The sequence below is a fragment of the Hippocampus bargibanti genome, linkage group LG14, assembly GCF_051943395.1.
Source record: "Hippocampus bargibanti isolate YZ-2025 linkage group LG14, ASM5194339v1, whole genome shotgun sequence".
In the NCBI taxonomy this organism is placed as follows: domain Eukaryota; kingdom Metazoa; phylum Chordata; class Actinopteri; order Syngnathiformes; family Syngnathidae; genus Hippocampus; species Hippocampus bargibanti.
Window position 1 is genome coordinate 298,772 of NC_142747.1, and position 23,205 is coordinate 321,976.

General features: G+C 48.9%; 3 protein-coding genes across 5 annotated transcripts; all 3 read left to right on the forward strand.

Annotated features, from left to right (window-relative positions):
* Nucleotides 1-103: 103 nt before the first annotated feature.
* lrch3 (leucine-rich repeats and calponin homology (CH) domain containing 3) lies at nt 104-12,479 on the forward strand. Of its 2 annotated transcripts, XM_089013428.1 has the most exons (19): nt 104-1,468; nt 2,471-2,615; nt 2,754-2,880; nt 2,953-3,058; nt 4,775-4,911; nt 4,995-5,104; nt 5,180-5,273; nt 6,119-6,209; nt 6,283-6,404; nt 7,241-7,299; nt 8,476-8,677; nt 8,809-8,838; nt 8,906-8,959; nt 9,682-9,712; nt 9,791-9,868; nt 9,943-10,031; nt 10,378-10,515; nt 10,598-10,675; nt 10,794-12,479. In XM_089013428.1, exons 1-19 carry the CDS (start codon nt 1,015-1,017, stop codon nt 10,926-10,928), a joined length of 2,280 nt encoding a protein of 759 aa, XP_088869554.1. In that variant the 5' UTR covers nt 104-1,014; the 3' UTR covers nt 10,929-12,479. The 2 variants fall into 2 exon arrangements, with proteins under 2 accessions (XP_088869554.1, XP_088869553.1); XM_089013427.1 differs by having other exon boundaries at nt 106-1,468; nt 9,682-9,868.
* Nucleotides 12,480-14,601: 2,122 nt separating this feature from the next.
* rpl35a (ribosomal protein L35a) lies at nt 14,602-17,578 on the forward strand. 2 transcript variants are annotated; one of them, XM_089013431.1, is made up of 5 exons: nt 14,602-14,692; nt 15,809-15,845; nt 16,215-16,367; nt 16,443-16,587; nt 17,468-17,578. In XM_089013431.1, exons 2-5 carry the CDS (start codon nt 15,835-15,837, stop codon nt 17,489-17,491), a joined length of 333 nt encoding a protein of 110 aa, XP_088869557.1. In that variant the 5' UTR covers nt 14,602-14,692; nt 15,809-15,834; the 3' UTR covers nt 17,492-17,578. The 2 variants fall into 2 exon arrangements, with proteins under 2 accessions (XP_088869557.1, XP_088869556.1); XM_089013430.1 differs by having other exon boundaries at nt 14,612-14,692; nt 15,805-15,845.
* Nucleotides 17,579-18,225: 647 nt separating this feature from the next.
* On the forward strand, nt 18,226-19,442 carry LOC148887938 (segment polarity protein dishevelled-like). The gene is made up of 3 exons (XM_089014299.1): nt 18,226-18,544; nt 18,627-18,712; nt 18,832-19,442. The coding sequence occupies exons 1-3, from the start codon at nt 18,441-18,443 to the stop codon at nt 19,029-19,031; spliced, it is 390 nt and encodes a 129-aa protein (XP_088870425.1). The 5' UTR covers nt 18,226-18,440; the 3' UTR covers nt 19,032-19,442.
* Nucleotides 19,443-23,205: the final 3,763 nt, after the last annotated feature.

Consider the following 23,205-nt stretch of genomic DNA (forward strand, 5'->3'; position numbering starts at 1 on the left):
GGGAGCCATTTGGGAGCCAAAAGAGCCGGATCTTTTTAATGAGCCGAGTCAAAAGAACCGGCTCTCTAAAAGAAGCTGGAATTCCCATCACGAGCACACAACGCCGCAGCCGACCGCGGCGCGCGCATGCGCCGAAGTGACGAGGCGCGTAGAATCATGGGAGTTGTAGTCTTTCGCAGTCGAAAAACTTGAGAGCGTCTTTTCTGGCCTCGTAAAGCATACCTGTCAACCTTGGCTAATAGCTGCCCTTATAAATGATTACAATTCCCGTGTCAAAGTTGTAGTACAACGTACATTATTTGAAATGATAAAAAAACGCGAACACAAGCGGAAATGCAGTTTACTGTGCATGCACACATTATGCTTTCATAATCGACCGTCCACAGCAATAAAAAATATATCCATATGATCCGATCATATGTATATACTGTAGTTTTGGCGATTCTCCCATACTTGCTTCTACGTTATAACTAGTTGATTCCTTGATTGAAACACAAACGTCAGACTTGAAATACGGAAACGGTAATACAAAATCAAAAGAAAACAATGTGACTCGCATGCGATATCGTGCTTCATCGACAAAGACTCGATAAGCGCAGAATGTTTGTTATCGTATAAAAGTTGTTATACCAAATCCATCCAAAATGATGAAAAAACATAGAAAATACGGGGAAAACGTATACGTTGACAGGTAAGCGTAAAGTCGACTTTCAGATGAAGTCCACACGCACGTTGGAGCGCTTTATACTAACAATAATAATACATTTGATTTCTAAGCGCCTTTCCAAACTCTCAAGGTCACTTTACAGTCACGGGATAGGTTTTTTTTCTGTGAGTGAGCAGCGGCAGCCACACGCGCCAGCGTTCACTCAACCAGGAAGTAACTCAAATAGATAGCTTGATGAGCTTTGACGCTCTTCTTCGAGGGGAGCAATGAGGACAAGAACATATCCCGACGTTGACACACCGTTCAGTTCCTTCTTCCGACTTGTTGAATTCATTCAGACCATTTGAATGGCGTCCGTTTGTAAGCGGCAGACGTCGAAAACGGGCTGGCCGCGGGGGGCCCCCGAGCGCCAAAGTTTCCGGGGCCTAGTGCGCATGCGCACGCACTTGTCCAAAGTTTGGGCTGGGAGTGGTAGCATTAGCGTTAGCGTTAGTATTAGCTCAGCGATCTTAGCAACCGACCGGAGTGTAATGGCGGCCTCGGTGTCGTTGGGCTCCGCGGCGGACAACACCGGATTCGTCTTTGCGGTCGGAGGCGGTAGCGGTGCCGGCGCGGGGGGCGTCGTCGCGGCCGGGAACAACGGCCTGGCGTCGGCGGCGGGTCCCGTGCCGTGGAACCGTTCTCTGGAGCGGGCTCTGGACGAAGCCTCGGCCACCGGCTGTCTGAACCTCAGCGGCAGGAAGCTCAAGGAGTTCCCCCGCGGCGCCGCCAACCACGACCTGACCGACACGACCAGCGCCGGTGAGTCTCGGCGGGGCGGCTCTCCGGGGAACCCCCCCGCTGAGCCGTATCGCACTTTAGTGACACTCGTGAGCAACTTTGGAGCTCTTGTCCAAGTCTCGAGTTGTCGCTTCCGAGTGACAACAACATGTTGCTTCAAACGTTAAGTTCCGCGCTCGCAAATGGAACTTTTGGCTGTCGTCTTCGTCTCGTTGACGCCATTGCGGGAGCTTTCGTCCCCTTGGGAACGCTTGAGGGGGGGAACATTTTCGGAAACAACACTTTGGCAACTTTGGCGATGCTAGCGCGTTAGCATCCCGCTAATGCCTCAAGTGCGTTGAAGCAGCGGTGTCAAATCCAAGCAAGTCCTTTGACTTCCGGGGACGCATTCGGCCTAAAACGTCAGCTCGGGTGCTTCAAATAAACTACCACTACCATTACCACTACGACTAATAATAATAACAACAATAATAACAATAATACTAATAACAACAACAATAATACTACTAATAATAATAATAGTTGGATTGGATTTGCCTTTATTAGTCTCGCAGTGGAGAAATTTCCATTTCACAGCAGCAAAGTGATAAAAGGAATGAAAGTAGAAAAACAAAATACATGAGCTGCTGGAAAGGCAGCCACTCTCGTATATAATAATAATAATACATTTTAAGCGCCTTTCAAAGCTCTCAGTCACAGACAAGCATAGGTACTATAATAACAGCAACAATAACAATAATAATATTTCATCTATTTTCAAAATTCTCAGGGTAACTTTACAGTCACAGGATACGTTTTTTTTCTGTGGGTGAGCAGTGGCAGCCACACACGCCAGCGTTCACTCAACCCGGAAGTAACATTTTCCATTATAATCAATGTAATTTGTTTCAAATGTAAAAAAAGAACCCTTTAAAAGGACTATTTTACCGATTGAAGCAGTTGTTGAATGGCCGCTTACAAGTCAGACAGACGTCAGTCATGTGCTGGTGCTGTCCGCTTACGAGCACTTTTGCCGTCGTGCAGACTTGTCTCGGAACCGCCTGTCGGATCTTCCGCCGGAGGTGTGCCTGCTGGTGTCGCTGGAGAGTTTGAACGTCTACCAGAATTGTTTGAGGTCTCTGCCCGATCACATGCTCAACCTGCAGGCCCTCACCTACCTCAACCTCAGGTAGGTAGCACGCGGAAGGGCTTGGGGGCGTCTCCAATCACCGTGGAACGCTCTGGGACTTTGCGCGAATGCTCGGGCGCAGGCGGAATGCTGCCTTTTCACGCGATTGACTGCCGCTGTCCCCCATCCTGGCCTCAGTCGCAACCAGCTGTCGGCGCTGCCGGTGGTGCTGTGCAGTCTCCCGCTGAAGGTTCTGATCGCCTGCAACAACAAGCTGGCGGCGCTGCCTCAGGAAGTGGGCCAGCTCAGGCACCTGACGGAGCTGGTGGGTAGCCGGCGACGCGCGTCCGCTCCGCCCGTCCGTCCGTCCGTCCGTCAAGCCTTGAGCACCCCGCAGGATGTGAGCTGCAACGAGATCAGGACGCTGCCGCCTCAGGTTGGCCGACTGGAGGCGCTGAGAGACCTGAACATCAGGAGGAACCACCTGGTGGCCCTTCCTCCGGGTACGTGTGGGACGCGCCCTTACGCCAGTGTCTGAAATAACGTCTGCCCGGACGCACGGGTGGCCGACAACTTCTTCAAGAGAAAAAAAAACCAACATTTTTTTCTTCAAATCAAACGTTTGCTTTATTCAATGAAGCAAACGTTTGAACAAAGATTTCAAAATCGGAAGAAATTATTCCGATTTTGAAATCTTTATTCGTTTTGGAAATTTCGGAATTTCGGTTTGTTTGTCGATTTGCATACTCGACACGGCAGCCAATCATAAGCCTGCTTTGGACTTTCCCGAGCGTTAAAAGGTCGTACATTTGCATCTCATTTTCCAAAGTAGACGCACAGAACCTCAGCCCCAAAAGAAAGATTCAAAAGAAAATTTATGACGCTACAAAACATAAACGTACATTGTCCCGTGACTGTAAAGTGTACTTGAGAGTTTTAAAAGGCGCTTAGAAATTACATGTAATATTATTATTATTATTATGAAAAGCATGGTGGAAAGAGGAGTTGACGTGGCTTGTAGCAGACGACGCAACGTAAACATTGCATTGTGCAACGTGCCCAACGACAAACCACAACTGGAGCAAAAATCATCAGCAAGGGAGATTTAACCTCAATTAAGCAAGGCAGCATTTGTGCTACATCAAAACAATCCTTAATACTTTGCAACGATAGTTTTATTTGCGATTAGTCGTTTTAGTGTGTTTCAAGTTGTGAAAAATGGAGCAGGCAACTTTTCGGCGTTGCCTGCCCTGGCAGCTACTCTGGTAACCCTGGTGGCCCTGGTAACGGGTGAGACCCTGAAATCTCCCAAAGGGGTGAGTGAGGTCTGGGCTCAGGCATGGTAATGCTCGCACTTTGGCTGTCCTCGGTTGTTGTCGGTGTTGCCGGGCCCAATTTGTCTTCCCTTGCCTTTTGTTTTTCTTCTAATGTGGCTTTTGCATATATATCAACAAGTACACCAAACTTCATGAAAAACGAATTAGACTTGGATGAGCCCATTGGGTGAATTGGCATGGACCCCTAAAAAACATTGACGTGGCTCCTGGGTGGGTACCGCTAACGTTCGATTCCTGCAATGTTCTGTCAACCTTTGCAGTCACAACTCTAATAAACGTCAGTGGAAACTCCAGAAGATGAGATTTTTTGACTTGCGAAAATGACCAAGTAAACTACACGTCAAGCAACAGATCCAGATTTATTCGGAATGCATGGGCAATAAAATAGATCACCTGAATTATCTCATGCTAATTGCAAGCACTCTTTATAATAATAATAATAATAATAATAATAATAATAATAATAATAATAATAATAATAATAATAATAATAATAATACATTTGATTTCAAAGCGGCTTTCAAAAATCTCAAGCATGATTACACAGTGCAGTGAATTTCTTTAATTACAATCCAATAGCAAATTTATTATACATAAAATAAGGTATATTTTGTGTAGTTGTAAGGCTTATTTAGTAGAAAATGAGGTTTTATGGGGACCTGGGAACTGGTTGTTCTCATTTTAATTGTTTTCTATGGGGAATTAATGTTTGGAAGACACACTTTCTGGGAACCAATTCAGTTCTTAAGGTTTTGAGTGAATGCTGGCCAATGTGGCTGCCGCTGCTCACCGGCAGAAAAATATCCTGTGACTGTAAAGTATCCTTGAGAGTTTTGAAAGGTGCTTAGAAATGAAATGAAATGGATGATGATGATTTTTCAGAGCTGGCCGAGCTGCCGCTGGTTCGTCTGGACTTCTCGTGCAACAAGGTGGCGTCCATCCCGCTGTGCTACACGCGCCTGTCGCAGCTGCACACCATGGTGCTGGACAACAACCCGCTCCGCACGCCGCCGGCGCAGGTCGCCGACGCCGCCCCCAAAATGGCAAATTGCCGCGACGGGGCGCCACCGCCGACTCATGGCCTGTCTGTCGTCTTGCGTAGATGTGCATCAAGGGCAAAGTTCACATCTTCAAGTTCCTCAACATGGAGGCCAGCAAGACCAGCCCAGACCTCCCCGAAGACGTCAGGCGAACGTTGATCTTTGGATCCTGGTCTGAACCCGCCGTGCCCGTCCGGCGTCCGGCCGGCGTGACAACTAAGAGCCGCCCTCCTTTTGTGCCGGTTAGCGCGGACGAGGCGGACGCCGCTCGGCCCTACGGCGCTTTGGATTCGGGTTTCAACAGCGTGGACAGCGGAGACAAACGATGGTCCGGAAATGAGGTGAGAAGCTCGCGCAGGCGCGTTCGCGTCGACAGGAAATGGAAGGAAACGGTCCGGTTCAATTCCCCCCCCCCCCCCCGCCCCCCTCCCACCTCCTGATTATGGATCTTCATTTTGAGAAATGATCCGATGGATTGGATTGGATGTACCTTTATTTGTCTCGCAATGGAGACATTGACATTTCACAGCAGCAAAGTCATGAAAGGAAAGAAAGTCCAAAAAGTCAACAGCAAATACGTCTGTGTCAGCTCTCAGTCGTACAGGAGGGGTCCATCGTGGTCCATCCATGAGAAGGTTTCGTCAGCTGTCGGACGTTTCGCCTCCTATCCAAGAGGCGAAACCTCCGACACCTTCAAAAAAGGACAGATGACGGCTGAAGAAAGCCTCTCATCGATAAACAGCTAATAATATGAGAATACAAAGACACATTCTTTAGCACTTGCTGTACCCTCTTTGTGACATGAGGCAGTAGTAGATGAAAGAGGAGAGGATCAAAACGTCCTTTTCGCCAGTGGATTGGATTAGATGTACCTTTAATGGTCTCGCAGTGGAGAAATTGACATTTCACAGTTACTATTGCTGGCTACCTAGCTAGCTATCTATTAGCTAGCCAGCTAACTTGACCTATTTGAGTTATTCGGAGTTGCGTGAACGCTGGCGCGTATGACTGCCGCTGCTCACCCGCAGGAAAGCTTATCCTGTGACTGTAAAGTGACCTTGAGAGTTTTGAAAGGCGCTGATGAATGACATGTAGTATTATTATTATCCTATGGAATGTAATATTTTTTGGTGTGATTGATTGACGGCGTCTTTATCCGCGCGTGTGTGTTTGCGCGCAAAACAAGGAGGTGCCGGAAGTTTCCTCCCGCGTCCCAGACGTCCACCGAGAGCCAAAACGAGGGACGGCGCGCTCGCCCCTGCTCGCCAACGGCACACGTGAGCGCAACCGTGCGTCAGCGACATCCCGACAGGGGGCGCCGTGGTGACACGGTGCTGTGCGCGTGCGCAGATGAGATGGACTCGATGGACGGCGAAGAGAAGGAGGCGGAGGAGGCCAGGACGGCGGCGGGAGAACGGGCCAGCCTCAGCTCGCAGTTCATGGCCTACATCGAGAGACGCATCGGCAATACGGTAGGAGCCTTGCCCACATCTTGCACACATCTCATTTCTAAGCGCCTTTCAAAACTCTCAAGGTCACCTTACAGAACCGGGATAGGTTTTTCTGTGAGTGAGCAGCGGCAGCCACACGCGCCAGCGTTTGCTCAACCCGGAAGTCACTCAAATAAATAGAAAGCGAGCTAGCTAGCCAATAGATAGCAAATAACGAGCCAGCCCGATAGCTCTATAGCTAATAGCTAGCCAGCGAGAGAGCTGGCCAGGGAGCTAGATAGCGAATAGCTAGCTGGATAGCTCGATAAATCAATCCAAAACTATTCACACTAAATGCTGATTTCATACCATCGCCTTCCTGATTTGATTTCCACAGAGCTGAGAAGCCTCAAGCTACCCTTTTTTTGTTTGTTCAAGATGAACATCATCGCAATAGTCGAGGCCTTCGTTTTGTCTCTGGCGGTATGGCGGCCTAAATTGACACCTCTCCATCACGGTGACGCACCACCGGCTCAACTTGTTGCGCAGCTTCCGCTCAAAGTGGAACATTTGAAGGTTTTTGTGGTTTTTTTTTTTTTTGTGTGTTTGGCGTGACAAACGCAAAACATTTGGATTTGGGGGAGGGGGGCTAGGGTCATAAAAGGACCCTGAGATGCAGGTACAGATCTTCTTCTTTTCACCCCCCCACACCCTCAACCCGTTTGTTTTCATCCCTTCATTTTTCTTTTCATTCCTGTGTCTTTTCTTCATTTATTGGACTGGACTGGTCCTCAGATTTGCTTTGTCTTTGTTTTTTCTCATTCCTCCCTCCACCCAATGGTCGGGTACCCCCGCCCCCTTTTTTTCCCTTTGTTCAGGCTTCTCCAGGCAAAGTCGCCTTTTCCAGAACAGACGAGTCCAGACCAAGGCAGATCAGGTAGGCCGGCGTCAACGCACGCACTATTTGCCAGGGATGACAATGACAAATGAGAAAAATGTGCACACGCATATATACTGTTATTTTATATATATATATATATGAATGTGATTTCAACAAAATGTCAGAATGTATTATTTAAAATAACTTTGTGATCGTACTCAGCATGAATGTGAATGTTTTTCTGTTCCTTGGTAAAACTCCAGTCAAACTATGGGAATAAAAGTCAACTAGCAAAGTTACTGCTAGCTAGCCTGCACACTGCTTGCATTAGATTGGCTTGCACGCTTGCTCTCTGCTGCCTCTCACACTAGTATATTGATGCTAACGTTAGCACGGGGCTTGTCATAGTGCCACTGGCATTCCACTGTTTCAAAGATGCTATTGTTTCATGACAGATCAGAACAGACACGGGCAAACTACGGCCCGTTGGGCTTTTTAATCCGGCCCGCCCAATTTGTCCAAATTATAGTAAAAAGTGTATAAAGCTGCCTGCCCCATTTTTCACAACTTGAAACACAATAAGACAAGTATGTCGCAAAGTATGAAGTCTAATTTTTAAATTAAGGCTGTACCTACCACAAATGCTACCTTGGTTAATTTACGGTAAATTCATCACCAACTCAAAAACAAGACTTGCGGAATATTCAGCGCGAGTCTTAAAACGTAAAATATCGCTATATGCGGTGGAATCTTTGTCAAATACACTCAGTAAAAGTCATTTGAAGCCATGTTATAAATGATGGACACAACTTGTCGGTTGTCCTTTAATGCTTAAGTATATCCGGCTCAAACACTCCCTCCAAATGCCCCTCTGTCAAATTCTACAACCCATTGTGGCCCGCCATTCCAAAAGTTGGATTAGAATCTATCAAATTAGAAGCTGTTCTCTCCACAAAGGCCTGTTTTTGTTTTGTACTCGTCCTCTTATTTAAAAGGGGGCGTTTACCTGTTTCAACATTAACGTCAAGATCATCCAATCAAAATGGCGCTTTCCGCCAACACAAGGCCAAACAGGAAATGAAGGGCGAAAAAACAAGAATCGATATTTAGTTTGATCTGGTCCTTGGTCTGCTCTGAAAAAGTGGGAAATCGGCCGGTCAGCGAAAAATTGTCATCGCTGATTTGCGCTTGAGATGACCTCCCCCCCCCCCCCCCCCCGTGTGCGCCCGGCAGGAGCGCGGCGGATGGCGTCCCGGCGTCGCCCGGATCCCCGGTGTCACCCGGCGCCTCGGCCTCGCCCGGATCCCCGGCGTCGCCCGGCGCCCCTGTCGCTCAGAGAGGCGGCGTGGAACGGATGAGGCGGGAGGCTCAGCTGGCCGCCCTCCGCTACGACGAGGAGCGACACAGGACGCGCCCCCCGCAGAGAGACGGCAAGGTACCTCCATTGAAAGTTGCCCCATCTGTGCTGGCAAGAAAAAAACAACGCCATCTTTGCTCCCTCGAAGAAGAATGTCGCTTGCAAGCCCTGAAACGTCACCACTTTGCCCGTTTTTGTTTTGTCGGCAGAGTCCCAACAAGACGAGTCCGGATGGCAAGGTAGCCCCGCCCACAGCCTCCTCACGCCCCGCCCCTTCCCTGTCACTCACGTTGTGTGCGTTTGTAGAATGTCTACCCCTGCAGACGCTCCACCCACACAGATGACTCCGCCCTCTTCATGGTGAGAATGAGTGACAAGCGCTTGCCGTCTTTGTGGAGTCCCACCACAAAGTGCAGCGACTGCTTTTTATAATCATCATAATAATAATACATTTCATCATGAAGCGCCTTTCAAAACTCTCAAGGTCACTTTACAGTCACATGATCAGTTTTTCTGCGGGTGAGCAGCGGCAGCCACACGCGCCAGCGTTCACTCAACCAGGAAGTAACTCAAATAGATAGAAAGCTCATAGTTAGCTAATAATCACTCAACCCGGAAGTTACTTTAATAGATAGAAAGCTAGCTAGCTAAGAGTTAGCTAATAGTCACTCAACCCGGAAGCAACTCAAATAGATAGAAAGCTAGCTAGCTAAGAGTTGGCTAATAATCACTAAATCCGGAAGTAACTCAAATAGATCGAAAGCTAGCTAGCTAAGAGTTAGCTAATAATCACTAAATCTGGAAGTAGCTCAAATAGATCGAAAGCTAGCTAGCTAGCTAAGAGTTAGTTAATAATCACTCAACCCGGAAGTAACTCAAATAGGTAGAAAGCTAGATAGACAGACAGACAGCCGCCAGGCAGCAAGATAGCAAATAGCTAGCTAGCGAGAAGCAAGCTAGATAGCTGTTTTTTCCTCCCGCTCGATGTTCCATTTGCGCAATTGGAATTGTTTTGCCGCGCAAGTCTGTTGCCAAACGTGCCGGTTAGCCGCCGAGGCTAACGAGCGCGCTTGTGCCAACAGGGCGAAGAGCGAGGGGGCCTTTCGCCAAGCGGTAAGACGAGACGACCCCCGCCGGGCCATTGTCGCCTCTCCTCCGCTCGCGCCGACTGCGCCCGCTTTGTACCTCCAGCCGGGCCGGCGGGCGGCGCCGGCGTGCGCCCGGAGAGCTTCTTGTATCGCCTCAGCCAGCGCCAAGAAAAGAGGAAGGGTGAGCGGGCGCCGCCGGCCATTTGCTTTGCCGTCACCGGTGACAAGAAGGTGACTTTGACGCTTGACCTCTAGGCGACCCCCCCGCCACCGCTGAGCACCCGCAGGAAGCTCCGCCCGGCGTGCTTGAACAAGACGCCCAGCTGGTGGAGCAGCTCAGGAAGGTTAGTATTAGTATTATTATTATTATTATTGCGAGCTATCTGGCTGATTAGCTAGCTATTTAGCTAGTTATCTATTCATTATCTGGCTGGCTGGCTATCTAGCTAGGTATCTTTTGGCTATTGATTGGCTAGCTAGCTAGCTTTCTGTCTATTTGAGTTACTTCCAGTTTGAGTGAACGCCGGCGCGTGTGGCTGCTGCTGCTCACCCGCAGAAAAACTAACTGGAAAGTGACCTTGAGAGTTTTGAAAGGCGCTTAGAAATTACATGGATTATTATTATTAGCCATTTAGCTAGCTAGCTAATATGAGGCCCTCTGATGGTACGCCTGCCGTTTGCGTTTGTCAGAATATCGAGGGGCGCCTGAAGGTGTCGTTGCCGAGCGACCTGGGGGCGGCGCTGACGGACGGCGTGGTCTTGTGTCACCTGGCCAACCACGTGCGCCCCCGATCGGTCCCCAGCATACACGTGCCCTCCCCCGCCGTGGTGAGTGCGACGCCGACGCTCGCTCGCTCGCTCGCTCGCTCCCTCCGCCGACCCCAAAACGTGTGGCTGCGTCCCCCCTCAGCCCAAACTGACCATGGCCAAATGTCGGCGGAACGTGGAGAACTTCCTGGAGGCGTGTCGAAGGATGGGCGTCACTCAGGTAACCAAAGTGTCCCCGCCCCAGATTTGCTTTTGGATGTTTTTTTGTTTTCATTTTTTGGATTTGCCCCATTTCACGTGTGTGTTGATGCATCTTTTTGCCCCCCGTCCCCATCCAGAGTGACTTGTGTCTTCCCCTTCACATCCTGGAAGAAGAGGGGCTACCCCAGGTGGCCGCCACCGTCGGCGCCCTTCTCCACTTGGCCCCCCCGAGACACGCCGCCGCCGTCTCCCCCACCGGCCCTGGCGTGTAGTCGACGCGCCCGTCGGCGAGGTTGCGCAACTTTGCGTCTGCATTTTGCTCTCTTTTGTTTCGACGTGACTGACATGAAACGAGCCGGCGCGAGTGACAAGACAAAAATTTTGCTGTTTAGTCGCAAAACGCATTGCTGCCGCTTTTCAAGTTTGACTTGACCTTTGCCCTTTCTTTCAGTCCAAGTCACTGGTGGAGCCCTCGGAAGTTTTTTCTCTTATTTATTTTGCAGGTAACTGATTTGTAAGTCAGTAAGTAGCCTGAACGTCAAACCACGACCGCTTTCGCATTATGACCTATACAAAAATTGGCCACTTAAAGGACAATCGACACCGCCGGACAAGTTGCGTCCATCATTTGGAGTCCCGATCTTCACCGCTTGCAGACGGTTCGAACGAATACGGAAGGACTCCTTTAATGGATTGCAAACATTCATGCTTTCCTCTTCAGAACTTTATGAATCGTATTCAGAAGTGGATGAGTAACAAGAAAGCATCTTCTCCCAATCTCAACTCTCTGGAGCCATTGTTTTGATTCTGGAGTCAGGCAGTTTGCGAATGGGTGTCCTGGCGTGATGTCACCAACAAGGGGGCGGGACTTTCTCAATCTCCCCAGTTTCGACCTCATTTTGTGGCACTTTTGGGACGCTTTAAGTCATTTTGCATTTGACTCCAAATATCAGTTTTGGCTATTTTAGATGCTATCAAACGTTTTTCCAATGTCAGTTAGGAAACAGAAAAATGGTGTCGGTTGTCCTTTGAGGCGTGGGGAAAAAAATAGAGCCTGGCGTGAAAAATGGCATTTTGCCATGAAATTTGTCACATTAAAACCTGAACTTGACCGTTATGTAAACAGATAATATTTATCTTTTTTTTAATTGCCGGCCATACGCTTGTGTATGTTAGCAATCAGCGCGGGGGAAAACAATTGTCCAAGAAACGTGTTCCAAATTGGCGTGGACCCGTCTGGGCGACCAACGTTGCCATTTTGTTTCCGGTAAAGCGTTCAACTCCGCATTGTGCAACTTGTTGCGAAAAGGACCACGGCAAAGCAATCACATTTTGTGCAATTTGCTGGCAAAGTGACAACGCGTGCAATGCTAACTTATGCTAATGTCAAGATGCGGCTTTTATTTTTGTTTTTTCATCCCCGTCTTTTTGCACCTTGTTTTTCTCATCTTCTTGCTTGCAGCAACACCCCGGGAGGGGGGGAGGGGGGTGTTCACGGCCTCGCGTGTCGGTCACATGACCGCGTTGTGGGACATTTGATGGATGAGGCCGCGCCGTCTGCCTTTCTGTGTACAAAAAGATGTCGTGTAAATACAAAGCCTGCGTGGTTGTATATAGAAAGATAACGCGGCTTTTTTGCCTACTGGTGACGTTTTACGTGTTGCAAACTAGCGATGTCATTTTCGCAGGCGACATACGAAGTGTGTCAGACGAGAGTGGGCGAACTTCCGGGAAAATGCCACTTTTTTAATGCTAACGTGTTGGACGCATTTTCACTTAGACGTCTCTGGCTGTTGAAAAATAAATTTGGGAATGTCCTTGCATATGATGATTTACAAGCGCCAAATAATTTGCAAATGTCACAATCAGAATCATCTTGATTGCCAAGTATGGAGAACACACAAGGAATTTGTTCCCGGTAGAACGCGCTGCACTAGTATCATCACAAGAAAAAATTGCAAAGAGGCCCCGAACCAAACACAGGATGGATTCGATGACAGCCGTGTAGAAATGTTGCAGCACCTCCTGTGGCAGGCCATGCTTCTTTAGCAGCCTCAGGAAGTACATTCTCTGTTGGCCTTTTTCAGGATAGAGTTGGTGTTGACTTCCCTGCCACTTCATGTCCTGGGAGACTGTGATTCCCAGGAACTTGAAGGTCTCAACGGTTGACACAAGGCAGTTGGATAGTGTGAGGGGTAGCTGTGGTGATGGATGTTTCCTGAAGTCCACCATCATCTCAACTGTCTTGAGCGTGTTCAGCTGTAGGTTGTGACGGCTGCACCAGAGCTCCAGCTGCTCCACTTGTTGTCGGTACGCAGACTCGTTGCCGTCTTGGATGAGACCGATGACCGTGGTGTCGTCCGTGAACTTTATGAATTTGACAGCTGGGTGCGTTGAGGTGCAGTCGTTTGTGTAGAGAGAGAAGAGCAATGGAGAGAGGACGCATCCCTGCGGGGCTCCGGTGCTCGTGGTTCGTGTTGTGGATGATATATTTCCCAGTCTGACCTGTTGTGTCCGTCCTGTCAGGAAGCTGAGGGTCCACTGGCAGATCGTAGGGGGCACACCTAGCTAGAGAAGTTTGGGGATGATGGTATTGAACGCAGAGCTGGAGTCCACAAACAGGATCCTTACGTAGGTTCCTGTGTTGTTGACGTGGTCGAGGATGTGGCTCAGTCCGATGTTGACTGCATACTCCAGACCTGAAAGCTATCTAACTTATCCCGTGGCTGTAAAGTGACCTTGAGATTTTGAAAGGCACTTATAAATTCAATGTATTATTGTTGTTGTTATTTTTAGCTATCTATTAGCTACCTAGCTAGATTTCTATCTACACTATTTGAGCTACTTCCGGGTTGAGTGAACGCTGGCGCGTGTGGCGCCGCTGCTCACCCACTGCTCACCCACTGCTAAACTTATCCCGTAACTCTAAAGCAGGGGTCTCAAACTTAATTGACCCGGGGGCCGCTGGAGTCGTGGCCGCATCAGGATTTCCACAAGAAAAGCACAGATAAAACATTCCAATGTTGTCAAAATCTTTATTTTTAACATGCAAAAAAAAAAATAATTAAATGGAAAAATGAATACAAAATAAATTAACCAGCAATAAATAAATCAAATGATTATAATATCATAAGGCAGATACAGACGACTGAAGAAACCACAGGAAAACTAATTATTATAATAAAGTTTCAAATGTCTGTATTCACAGTTCTTTAACCTTTAACATTCTTAACATGAATACAATATTGAACATGAACTGTCCAAAACATGGCTTCTATTGCCTACTTGTTCAGCTACACACACAAGTTTCATTCATATCAATCATGCGGGCTGCACTAACATTAATCTTTAATATGAAGGCGGGCCGCAAAATATTCTTTCGGGGACCGCAGTTGGCCCGCGGGCCGCGAGTTTGAGACCGCTCCTCTAAAGTGACCTTGAGTTTAGAAAGACGTTTATACATGAAATGTATTATTATTATTATTATTATATGAAAAGACGAAGACGTACTCTATTCGAGAGTGTGTATGTGCGCGCGTGGGGGGGGGGGGGGGGCGTTGAAACCATACTGCTGCCCTGAGTCTAAAATGGGGCGAGTGTTTCGTGTGTACAGGTATTTGATATATTGTAGCCGTCGAGGAAGAAACACATACGAATGAACGTAGACCTGTGTTTATTCCACCGGCTAACAAGTGGATCTGATCTCAACGTAGAAAATGCAGTGAAATATACTTGACATAAACAGGCCCCCTCCTGTGCACCTGCTGGGTGAGATGCCTGGTCCTAGTGCCCGCCACGAGATGTTCCTTTTTCCGTGAGGCTTTGGCAAACTGTATCGAGCAAAAGCCAAAGAGTAACAAACTTTCAAACGACGGATGTCTGCGTCTTTTTTTGTGAGCAGGCGCTTCGCGGCTACCTAGCTTGTCAATCTTTTTATTGTGTGTGATCAGGCGCTCCGCGGCCACCTATCGTGGCAATAGTTTCCCAGCATTCCTTTCGCGCAGTCTTTTTCGCCACATTTCCGCTAGCAAAGCAGGTAAGAACCCGAAGACCCGTGAAAATGTCGAAAAGTCTCGGCAAATGTGACTAATTCGTGCTCCCGACGTGGCGTCGTCGCGCCTTTGCTCTTGCGCGGATATCTCTTTTTGATGAACTTTACGATGGTCCCGATTCAGGCTGGATTCTGATGCTAAATGGTAGCTGGGCTCCCTTCGACCGGCTGATCCCTTGACTCAAAAGGGCCTTTTTTTTGGTGTGAAGAGCTTGGCGCCCGTTTGTCATGTGGAAACTACTTGTTAGCTTTGAATCTTTTAGGGTTTCCTCCCCGAAAGTCACATTTGACGCGGCAGTTCGGGACAGTCAAGCGGGGTGCATGTTATGACCATCGCGACCGATCGACCATTCGATCGCGGACCCAAGTCCGCCCGGAGCGATGTCTTCATGATTGTTAGAAATGTATGTAGGGATGTGACAAAAATAATTCATCACACATTTTCTAATACCATATTATAGTGCATTTAAATAGCTTTCCAATGATGTATAGATTATTGTTTTATGACAGATAATAAGGAAATAATGGAGTATAATGTTCGAAATATGAGGGGATGTTCTGCCTGTTTACACAGTTAAACCAATGAACTGTTTATTACAGTTTAAACTATCCTAACTTTCTTAATTGTTGGCAGATCGTAGCGAATAAGGTACCACTGGAAAGCTTTTGGATTTCTAAACAAAAGAAAATACAAGAAAAGATTCAAAATATAAATTAGCAAATATCAATGATCGAACGCAGGCTGATTTTCGTCAGAAATCAAAAATGGCTGTCACTGAATACTAGGAAGGAACATTCTTTAGAAACTGTAGTGTTAGCAAAAAGAGCATAAACTTCAATGACTTTTTTTCCCCGCTTCTCATTGTCGTGTTGGGAAATTTCAAGAACCAGGATGGAGCGAAAGGTGTCTAATATGTCCTCATAAACTGCATGGCTTGGAAAATCCCACGAAAAATGATGACGTACTTGACAAAAATGCAATTATATACGACTGCGAGTACAGAGTGCGCTCGCTTCACTGGACAGAAACAACGGCGTTGGAATTTAGCGAACTGTAGAGTACTTGATATCTCACCTCCAAATGTTTTTGTGCATACGCAGGTGATCTCCGGGCAAGAAAAGTGAAGATGCCTGGAAGGTAAGGGGGACTCTTGTCCTTTGTTGAATGGGACTTGTCGCGATGTGGCTAAATAAATATTCAGTCTGTTCCGAGCAAGCAACAGCTTATTGAACGCCTTATTGATGTGTCGTTTGCGAACGAGCCGGAGATGTTAGCCAGCTTTTTTTTTGTCTTCTATTCCCCGCCCCTCGTTTAAAGCTGCACGTGTTTGGTCGATATCCGTACAGGAGTGGTCCATCGGTGAGAAGGTTTCTTCAGCCGTCAGTACTCAAGTACAGATGACGGCTGAAGAAACCTTGTCATCGATGGGAAGGAAAGCGAATTCCTCTCCGAGCGTCGCCGTCAAAGGCGAGTCGGACGCCCTTTGACGGCGTGTGGCGTTTGCAGGCTGTGGAGCAAGGCCATCTTTACGGGCTACAAGCGCGGCCTGCGCAACCAGCGCGAGAACACGGCGCTGCTCAAGCTGGAAGGCTGCTACAGCCGCGACGAGGTCGACTTCTACCTGGGCAAGCGATGCGCTTACGTCTACAAGGCCAAGAAGTAACATTCCTTCCTTCCTCCCTTCCTTGACCCCCCCCGCGTGTCACGCCGCCGCCAACTTGTGCCTTTGTCAAGGAACACGGTGACGCCCGGCGGCAAGCCCAACAAGACGCGAGTGATTTGGGGCAAGGTGACGCGCGCGCACGGCAACAGCGGGATGGTGAGGGCAAAGTTCACCAGCAACCTCCCTGCCAAGGCCATGGGACATCGCATACGCGTGGTATGACTGCAACGCCGCGCTCGGGGGAATCGTGGTGTGGGAGGGGGGGGGCGTCTGGGTGGCGCCACGGAGGCCTTTTAGAATCATCATAATCATCCATTTCATTTCAAAGCGACGCTCACTTCACAGTCACAGGATGAGTTATGTGGGTGAGCAGCGGCAGCCACACGCGCCAGCGTTCACTCAAGCTGGAAGTAACAAAGTAAAAAAAAACGAAATAACAAATATGACAACACAAAGACAGTCATTCATTCTTCAGCACTTTCTGTACCCTCTTTGTGACATGGAGCAGTTCTATACGAAAGAGGGGAGGATCCTCTTCACCAGTGGATCAGGAATGTGCACGTACGTTTACTGCAAGCTAAATGATGAAAGCAAACACGCAGCTGTGTCAGAATCAGAATCATCTTTATTGCCAAGTATGTAGAACACACAAGGAATTTGTTTCCGGTAGAACACGCTGCACTAGTATCATGTAGCATCCATTGATGAAATAAATCTGCTTCAATTCCAAGCCGCTACAGTTCCACATACGCTCTGCGCTGACGCACCTTTCTTGTTATCGCGGGCTCCTCAAGCCACGCATCCGTCCGTCCGGCCGCAGACTGTCCGAGAGCTAGCTAATCGCTGGCTAGCCCGTTATACAGCTAATAGATAGATAGCTACTGAACCAGCTGGATAGCAAATAAAGTGCTGGCGAGGTAGCCAGCTAATAAATAGATTTGCTGACTCAGAGTTGATGGGAGGAGCCTCCCGCCGCTTGTCAACTTTGCCCTTTTAGGTCACTTGCTGTCATCTACCAAGACCAAAATGCCACTTTTGCGCATCCCGGCTTGGTGACCTCTGACGGGATTTTTGTTTTGTTTGTTTTTGTCCTCAGATGTTGTACCCGTCCCGAGTGTGAGCAACACCTTGGCGCGCCCCCCCCCCCCACCTCCTTCCCCAGCAGCTTGTTGTTTGTAAATAAACAATAAACAGATCTGACGCTAAAGCGCTTCTGTGTTTGGCTTGTTTGCCGTCTGCGCCCGTTCGCCATTGGCGCCGGCGGCCATTTTGAGAAGGGACATTTGCTCGCAAGCTCGTCATCAGGGCGCCATCGGTCACATGATCGCGCCGCCATTGTCCGGCGAGATCCAACCTGAGCCAGGACCTGCTGGCCATGAAGACGTGAAGATGACGGGTGGACAGGTGCGTCGCAGTTTTGGCTATTTTAGATGCTATCAAACGTTTTTCTGAATTCAGTTAAGAAACCAAAAAGAAATGGTTGTCCTTTAAATTAATTAACTACCAAAAATCATGCAAACTTGTGTGAAAAACGAATACTATCTTGTTTTCTATCCTTTCACTCCCACCCCAACCCCATCCCTCTTCAATTGCTGCTGTGGACTGCAAATTTCCCCATTGCGGGACGAATAAAGGTATTCTGATTCTCATTTACTTTTCATATTAATAATGCTATCATAACAACTAGTAAAAAATATTTGAATAAAAATGGAATAATAACATAATGTGATAACATTTGTGTAGCCAAACCCCTTCCCCTCGCCCTTCTTACTGATGTTTGTCTGTAATGCTCCTCTCCCACGGATATCGACCAATCTCGCGCGGCTTTCACCGAAGATCAGGGGCGGGGACTAGAGGGGGGAAAAAGTCGGCTCCCGTTTCCGCTCCTTCTCTTTGTTCAGTTCATAGAGCCGGCTCTCAGAACCGGCTCGTTCGCGAACAACACATCACGACTTCCTACGACAATAACGTGACCATTGCGTTTGCGTGCGCACGTGCGCGCGCCTCCGAGTGTCGAGTCGAGTCAGTCTGCGGCCTGAGCGGACGACCGCCGCGCGCCGAAGAAGCGGATGCGACGCCGCCGATGCTCGTTGCGGGTGAACGAGGTCAGTCCGGAGAAGGCCGGCGACTTGCCGGCGGCGAGGGTCCTCAAAGACGCCGCCCGGAGGCCGGGGTAAGTGTTGCCGCACGCTCACGTCGGCGGCGCCCGCTCGCCTTAGCGCCTTGCCGTCCCTCATGCGCGGTTGCGCCGCCAGCCTCCTGTCGCCGACGCTGACGCTGTTGCGGTTTTGGGAGCCGGCGGCCCGTCGGCCTTGCCGGAAGGTCAGCGAGCCCCGCCGAGGTGCGCCGAGCAACCCGCCTTGACGCGCGGCGGCGGTGACGGGGAAGCTCCTCCCACCTTACGGTAACGCGCCACTCCCCCCTTTCGAGCTTCGGCGGAGGCCGCCGGGTGACGACAAGCGCGGAGGGGCGACATGGCCGCGGTGGTCCGGGCGATGACCAAGGCTGATTCGGGCGTGGCGCTTGGCGACCGGACGTGGCTCAAGGTGGTCATCCGCCACGCCTTCACCGCTAATAATACTCGCAAGAATACATTTCATTTCTTTTCTAAGCGCCTTTCAAAACACTCAAGGTCACGGGATCAGCTTTTCTGCGGGTGAGCAGCGGCAGCCACATGCGCCAGCGCTCACTCAGCCCAGAAGTAACTCAAATAGATAGAAATCTAGCTAGCTAATAGATGGCCATCGAGACAGGTAGCTAACTAGCTAGCTAGCCAGATAGCCAATACATAGCAAATGGATAGCCAGCTAGGTAGCTAGCTAATAGATAGCAAACGGATAAGTCACCCTGACCCGACGGGCGGGCGTAACCACTGATCCACGCGCTCGCCGCCCTTTGTCCCTCAGGCGGCGACGCCGTCGACTGGCTGCGGCGCAACGTGGCGGGCGCGAGCCGACGCGCGTCCTGAGGCTACGAGTGCGGGACGGGCGCACTTTGCCCTCGAGGCCGCAACGTTGTTGCCTGAACAAATTGAATTGTCAACTTGTGATATCGGCAAATCTTTTGATTGATTGATTGGGGAGTGGCGTGATGTTTTTTCCTATAGCCAGCATGGTCGGAAGCGTCTTTGACACCAATGGAATGATGCTTTGAAGTCGTGGGGGTGGGTGGGGTGAGTTGTTGTGCGTGTGTGTGTGTGTGTGTGGTTGCGCGTGGGTTAGAGTGTGTGCGCGCATCGGTGTGTGTGGGTTGGTGTGTGTGAGCGTGGGTGGATGTGTGTGTACTCAGTGTATCCACAAAGCTTCAAACAATTGAAAACCAAAATGTCAGCCAAAACTAAAAATAAAAAGAGTCCAAAAGGCTGCTTTGAAATGTTTGGAAATGTTTTTCATCTTTTCCAGCGCGTCCGTCACTTGATTTTCATCTTTGGGGAATTGCGCAATCTTCTCTGTTCAAAAAGCATCCGTCCATGTTCCTTTTCCGAACTCCGAAGTTTTGAGGGAGGATCACAGCTGACTCGGACCATCCGTCGGTCGGCGAAGGACACCCTGAACCGGTTGCCAGTCATTGACCGTCTCACGGTTGATGTTGCACCTAAGAAAGATCAGCTTGTATTTTTCAGAAGTTGCCCCACTTATATGTTTAGCTAGCCCTTTGGTTATCGAGCTAGCTAGCTAACGTTTAGCTGGCTAGGTTACTATCTATTAATGACTGTGAGGTGACCTTGATAGTTTTGAAAGGAGCTTATAAATGAAATGGTTTATTATTATTCTTGTATCTATTCTGGGTTGAGTGAGCGCTGGCGCGTGTGGCTGCCGCGACTCACCCACAGAAAAGCTTATCCTGTGACCTTGAAAGGCGCTTGTAAATGAAATGGATGATGATGATGATTATTATTATTATGATGAGTATGGGGAGACAGGAGCGAGGCGAAATCACACTCGTGGTGGGAGAAGGAGGATGTGGCGAGTGAATTAAAAGTTGGCCAAATGGAGATCCGTATTGGCTTCCAAGTGCGCGGTGTCGACAAGGCAGGAAAGAAAAAGGCTTTGCCTCTGCCACTCTTCTTGATGTTATGCTAATGGCGAGAAATATGGATACATTCGTTTTTCTGCTTAACTGCGCGTTCAATACGTCGGCAGGCTAGCTACCTAGCTAGCCGAAAAAATGTCTCCGGGCCGATCGAAGCTGACACGGACGAGGACCGGTTTCGAGTGAGAGAGCGCAGCCGCCTGGCGCAGCCTCGGCTCCCGGGGACATCTGACGCTTTACGCCGCGCCAAGGAAAAGAAGAAGATGATTATTATTGTTATTGTTATTATTGAGACTGAACGTTGACGGTTGCCTTTCTGTCCGTTTGAATGTGATCGTTTGTCCGCCCGTCCAGCAAGTGGCGCTAGAGGCGCAAGCGGCGCTCTCTTAGCGGAAGTGCGTTGAAGCCGGCCGCCATCGAACGTGGGACGAAGACGACGGGCGTCGTGGCGCATAGTCGACGAAGCGTAAGGACGAAATCCGGCACGTTCTCGCCTCTTTCGACGTCGACAACCCGGTCGTCTTTATCTTCGTACGAGCTCGTTCTGCCAACGCGCGCGCCGGCATCGGCCGGCTGCGAGGACGCGACGGACGGTGACGTCACACGGCCGTCGTTTGACGAGTTCGTCATCGATATCGATCCCGAGGACGAGCGGCGCTTTCCCCTCGGTCGGTCCTCTTGACGGATCCAAGCAAGAATTTGTTGCAGGACGGCGAGGTGCCGCCGTCGGGTGCCGACCGGGCTGCTCCAATCAAAGCGAAGACGACAAACGAACCACGTGACGTCACGCCCATCAAACTTTTATCATCATAACAACAACAATAATAATAATAATAATACATTTCAAAATTCAAGTCCCCTCCTTGATGAATGGTGAAAAAATGCTGAAAAACAGTACGTGTCCATTCCACACGACGCACAACAACACAAAGTGACAAAAAGATGAGACAAAACAAGACCAAAAAAAACAACAAAATTAAGCACTTGCTGACGGCCGTCTTCTCGGGCGCCATCTTGGACTTCATATTAGATAGCTCGCTAAATAGTCGGCCAGGGAACGAGATAGCAAATAGCTAGCTAGCGAAATAGCCAGCTGGATAAATAAATCCAGAAATATTTGTCGAAGAAAATGTGCCGTTCTCGGCAGAAAGATTTTGCCTCCGATGTTTTGTCAATGCCGTTTTGCAGCCACGGATGAGGTGGAGTGCAAAACGCTTGTGGTTTCTCCGTCACAGATCGCCAGAAGTCCAGTTGCAGACGTCTGAAAGGGAGTTTGCAGCTTGTCCGCCAGTGGAGTCCAAATGGAAGGCGCCGGATGCCCCCCTGTGGCCTCCTGAAGGACCTCCGACCTCCGCCGGGAAGGAACCGGGCCGTCCAATGTCCGCTGGCGCCCCGTCCTTTTTTTAGGTTTTGATTTTTGTCGGTTGGATGAGAAAATTGAAACCTAAAGAAAAAACGGCACAGTTGGCGCTGCCCGCGTTGGACGCGACGAGGAACGAGTCTCTTGTGGTAAGCGCCGGAAGTGGAAATCGGGGCGGGATGGCGGATTGGTCGCCAGCAAAGCGCCTCATGTGTCTACGTCTGCGTAAGCTCTCGGTCGTACAAGAGTGGCATCACCACATCAGAATAACTAAGCCTATGTTGCTTAAGAAGTCTGTTGTAAGAAGGATCCAAATGAAACCTCACCCCACCATGGCGATTTAGTGAAGGGTTTTGCTGTTTTATGAAAATAGCTTCTTTGACTCCCCTTTCAAACCATCTATGTTCTTTCGCTAAGATTTTAACCTCATTGTCGTCAAATGAGTGGTTGCTAGCTTTTAGGTGCAAATGTACTGCCGATTGAGGCCCACTCGTAATATCCCTGCCAAGTCTTTTTTGGAGAATTTGTTGCGTCTCCCCAATGTACTGCTCTTTACAATTTTCATTCTTACAATGTATTGAATAAACGACATGACTTTGTTTGTCATTTGGCAGCCTATCTTTTGGATGCACTCATTTTTGCCTGAAAGTACAACCGACGCCTCCGGACGAGTTGTAAAATGACTTCTACTGAGCGTATTTGACAAAGATTCCACCACATATCGCTGCTATATTTGACCTTTTAAGACTCGCGCTGAATACTCCGGAAGTCTTCTTTTCAAGTTGGTGACGAGTCCTGACGTCACGGAAGGAACGCCCCTGACCGACAAAGGACACACAATGCATTTTGCTGTCCTTTGTTTGGTCTGAAAACTTTGTGTTGATGGCCAAATTAGAAGGAGAACACATAAATAACGCGATGGGGAATCCTTGTGTGTTGCACCAAGACTACTATTTGATACTAGTTGACACAAATTCCCAGCAGACAAATCAGCCCATTTCCAACAGAGCTTGGGCGCCATCTTGTGCATCTACCCACTCTCGAGGACTTGCACACTGCAAGAATCCAAACTAGGGCGCGGAAAATCCTACTGGACCCTCCGCACCCTGCCCACCACCTTTTCCAGCTACTCCCCTCAGGCAGGCGCTACCGATCCATGCGCACCAAATCCAGCAGACATTTAAACAGCTTCTTCCCCCAAGCCATTAACTCTTTGAACTCTTTCAACAGTAGCCAAAATGGAACTGTATAGTGCCACTTAGCAGTTTTTTTGACAACGATACTAGTGCAGCGTGTTCTACCGGAAACAAATTCCTTGTGTGTTCTACATACTTGGCAATAAAGATGATTCTGATTCTGATTCTGATTTTCTGGGATGCTACATCGGAGTCCTGACTGCTCAAAATGACACGGAAGGACTTCTTTAATGGATTGCAAATATG

Coding starts and splice junctions, on each gene's coding strand:
- LOC148887938 (XM_089014299.1), top strand. CDS start 18,441: ATGCGACGCCGCCGATGCTCGTTGCGGGTGAACGAGGTCAGTCCGGAG. Junction 18,545..18,626: donor GACGCCGCCCGGAGGCCGGG/GTAAGTGTTGCC, acceptor TTGCGCCGCCAG/CCTCCTGTCGCCGACGCTGA. Junction 18,713..18,831: donor GGTCAGCGAGCCCCGCCGAG/GTGCGCCGAGCA, acceptor GGTGACGACAAG/CGCGGAGGGGCGACATGGCC.
- rpl35a (XM_089013431.1), top strand. Junction 16,368..16,442: donor TACGTCTACAAGGCCAAGAA/GTAACATTCCTT, acceptor GCCTTTGTCAAG/GAACACGGTGACGCCCGGCG. Junction 16,588..17,467: donor TGGGACATCGCATACGCGTG/GTATGACTGCAA, acceptor TTTTGTCCTCAG/ATGTTGTACCCGTCCCGAGT.
- lrch3 (XM_089013427.1), top strand. CDS start 1,015: ATGGCGTCCGTTTGTAAGCGGCAGACGTCGAAAACGGGCTGGCCGCGG. Junction 8,839..8,905: donor AGACGAGTCCGGATGGCAAG/GTAGCCCCGCCC, acceptor GTGCGTTTGTAG/AATGTCTACCCCTGCAGACG. Junction 10,676..10,793: donor GAAGGATGGGCGTCACTCAG/GTAACCAAAGTG, acceptor GTCCCCATCCAG/AGTGACTTGTGTCTTCCCCT.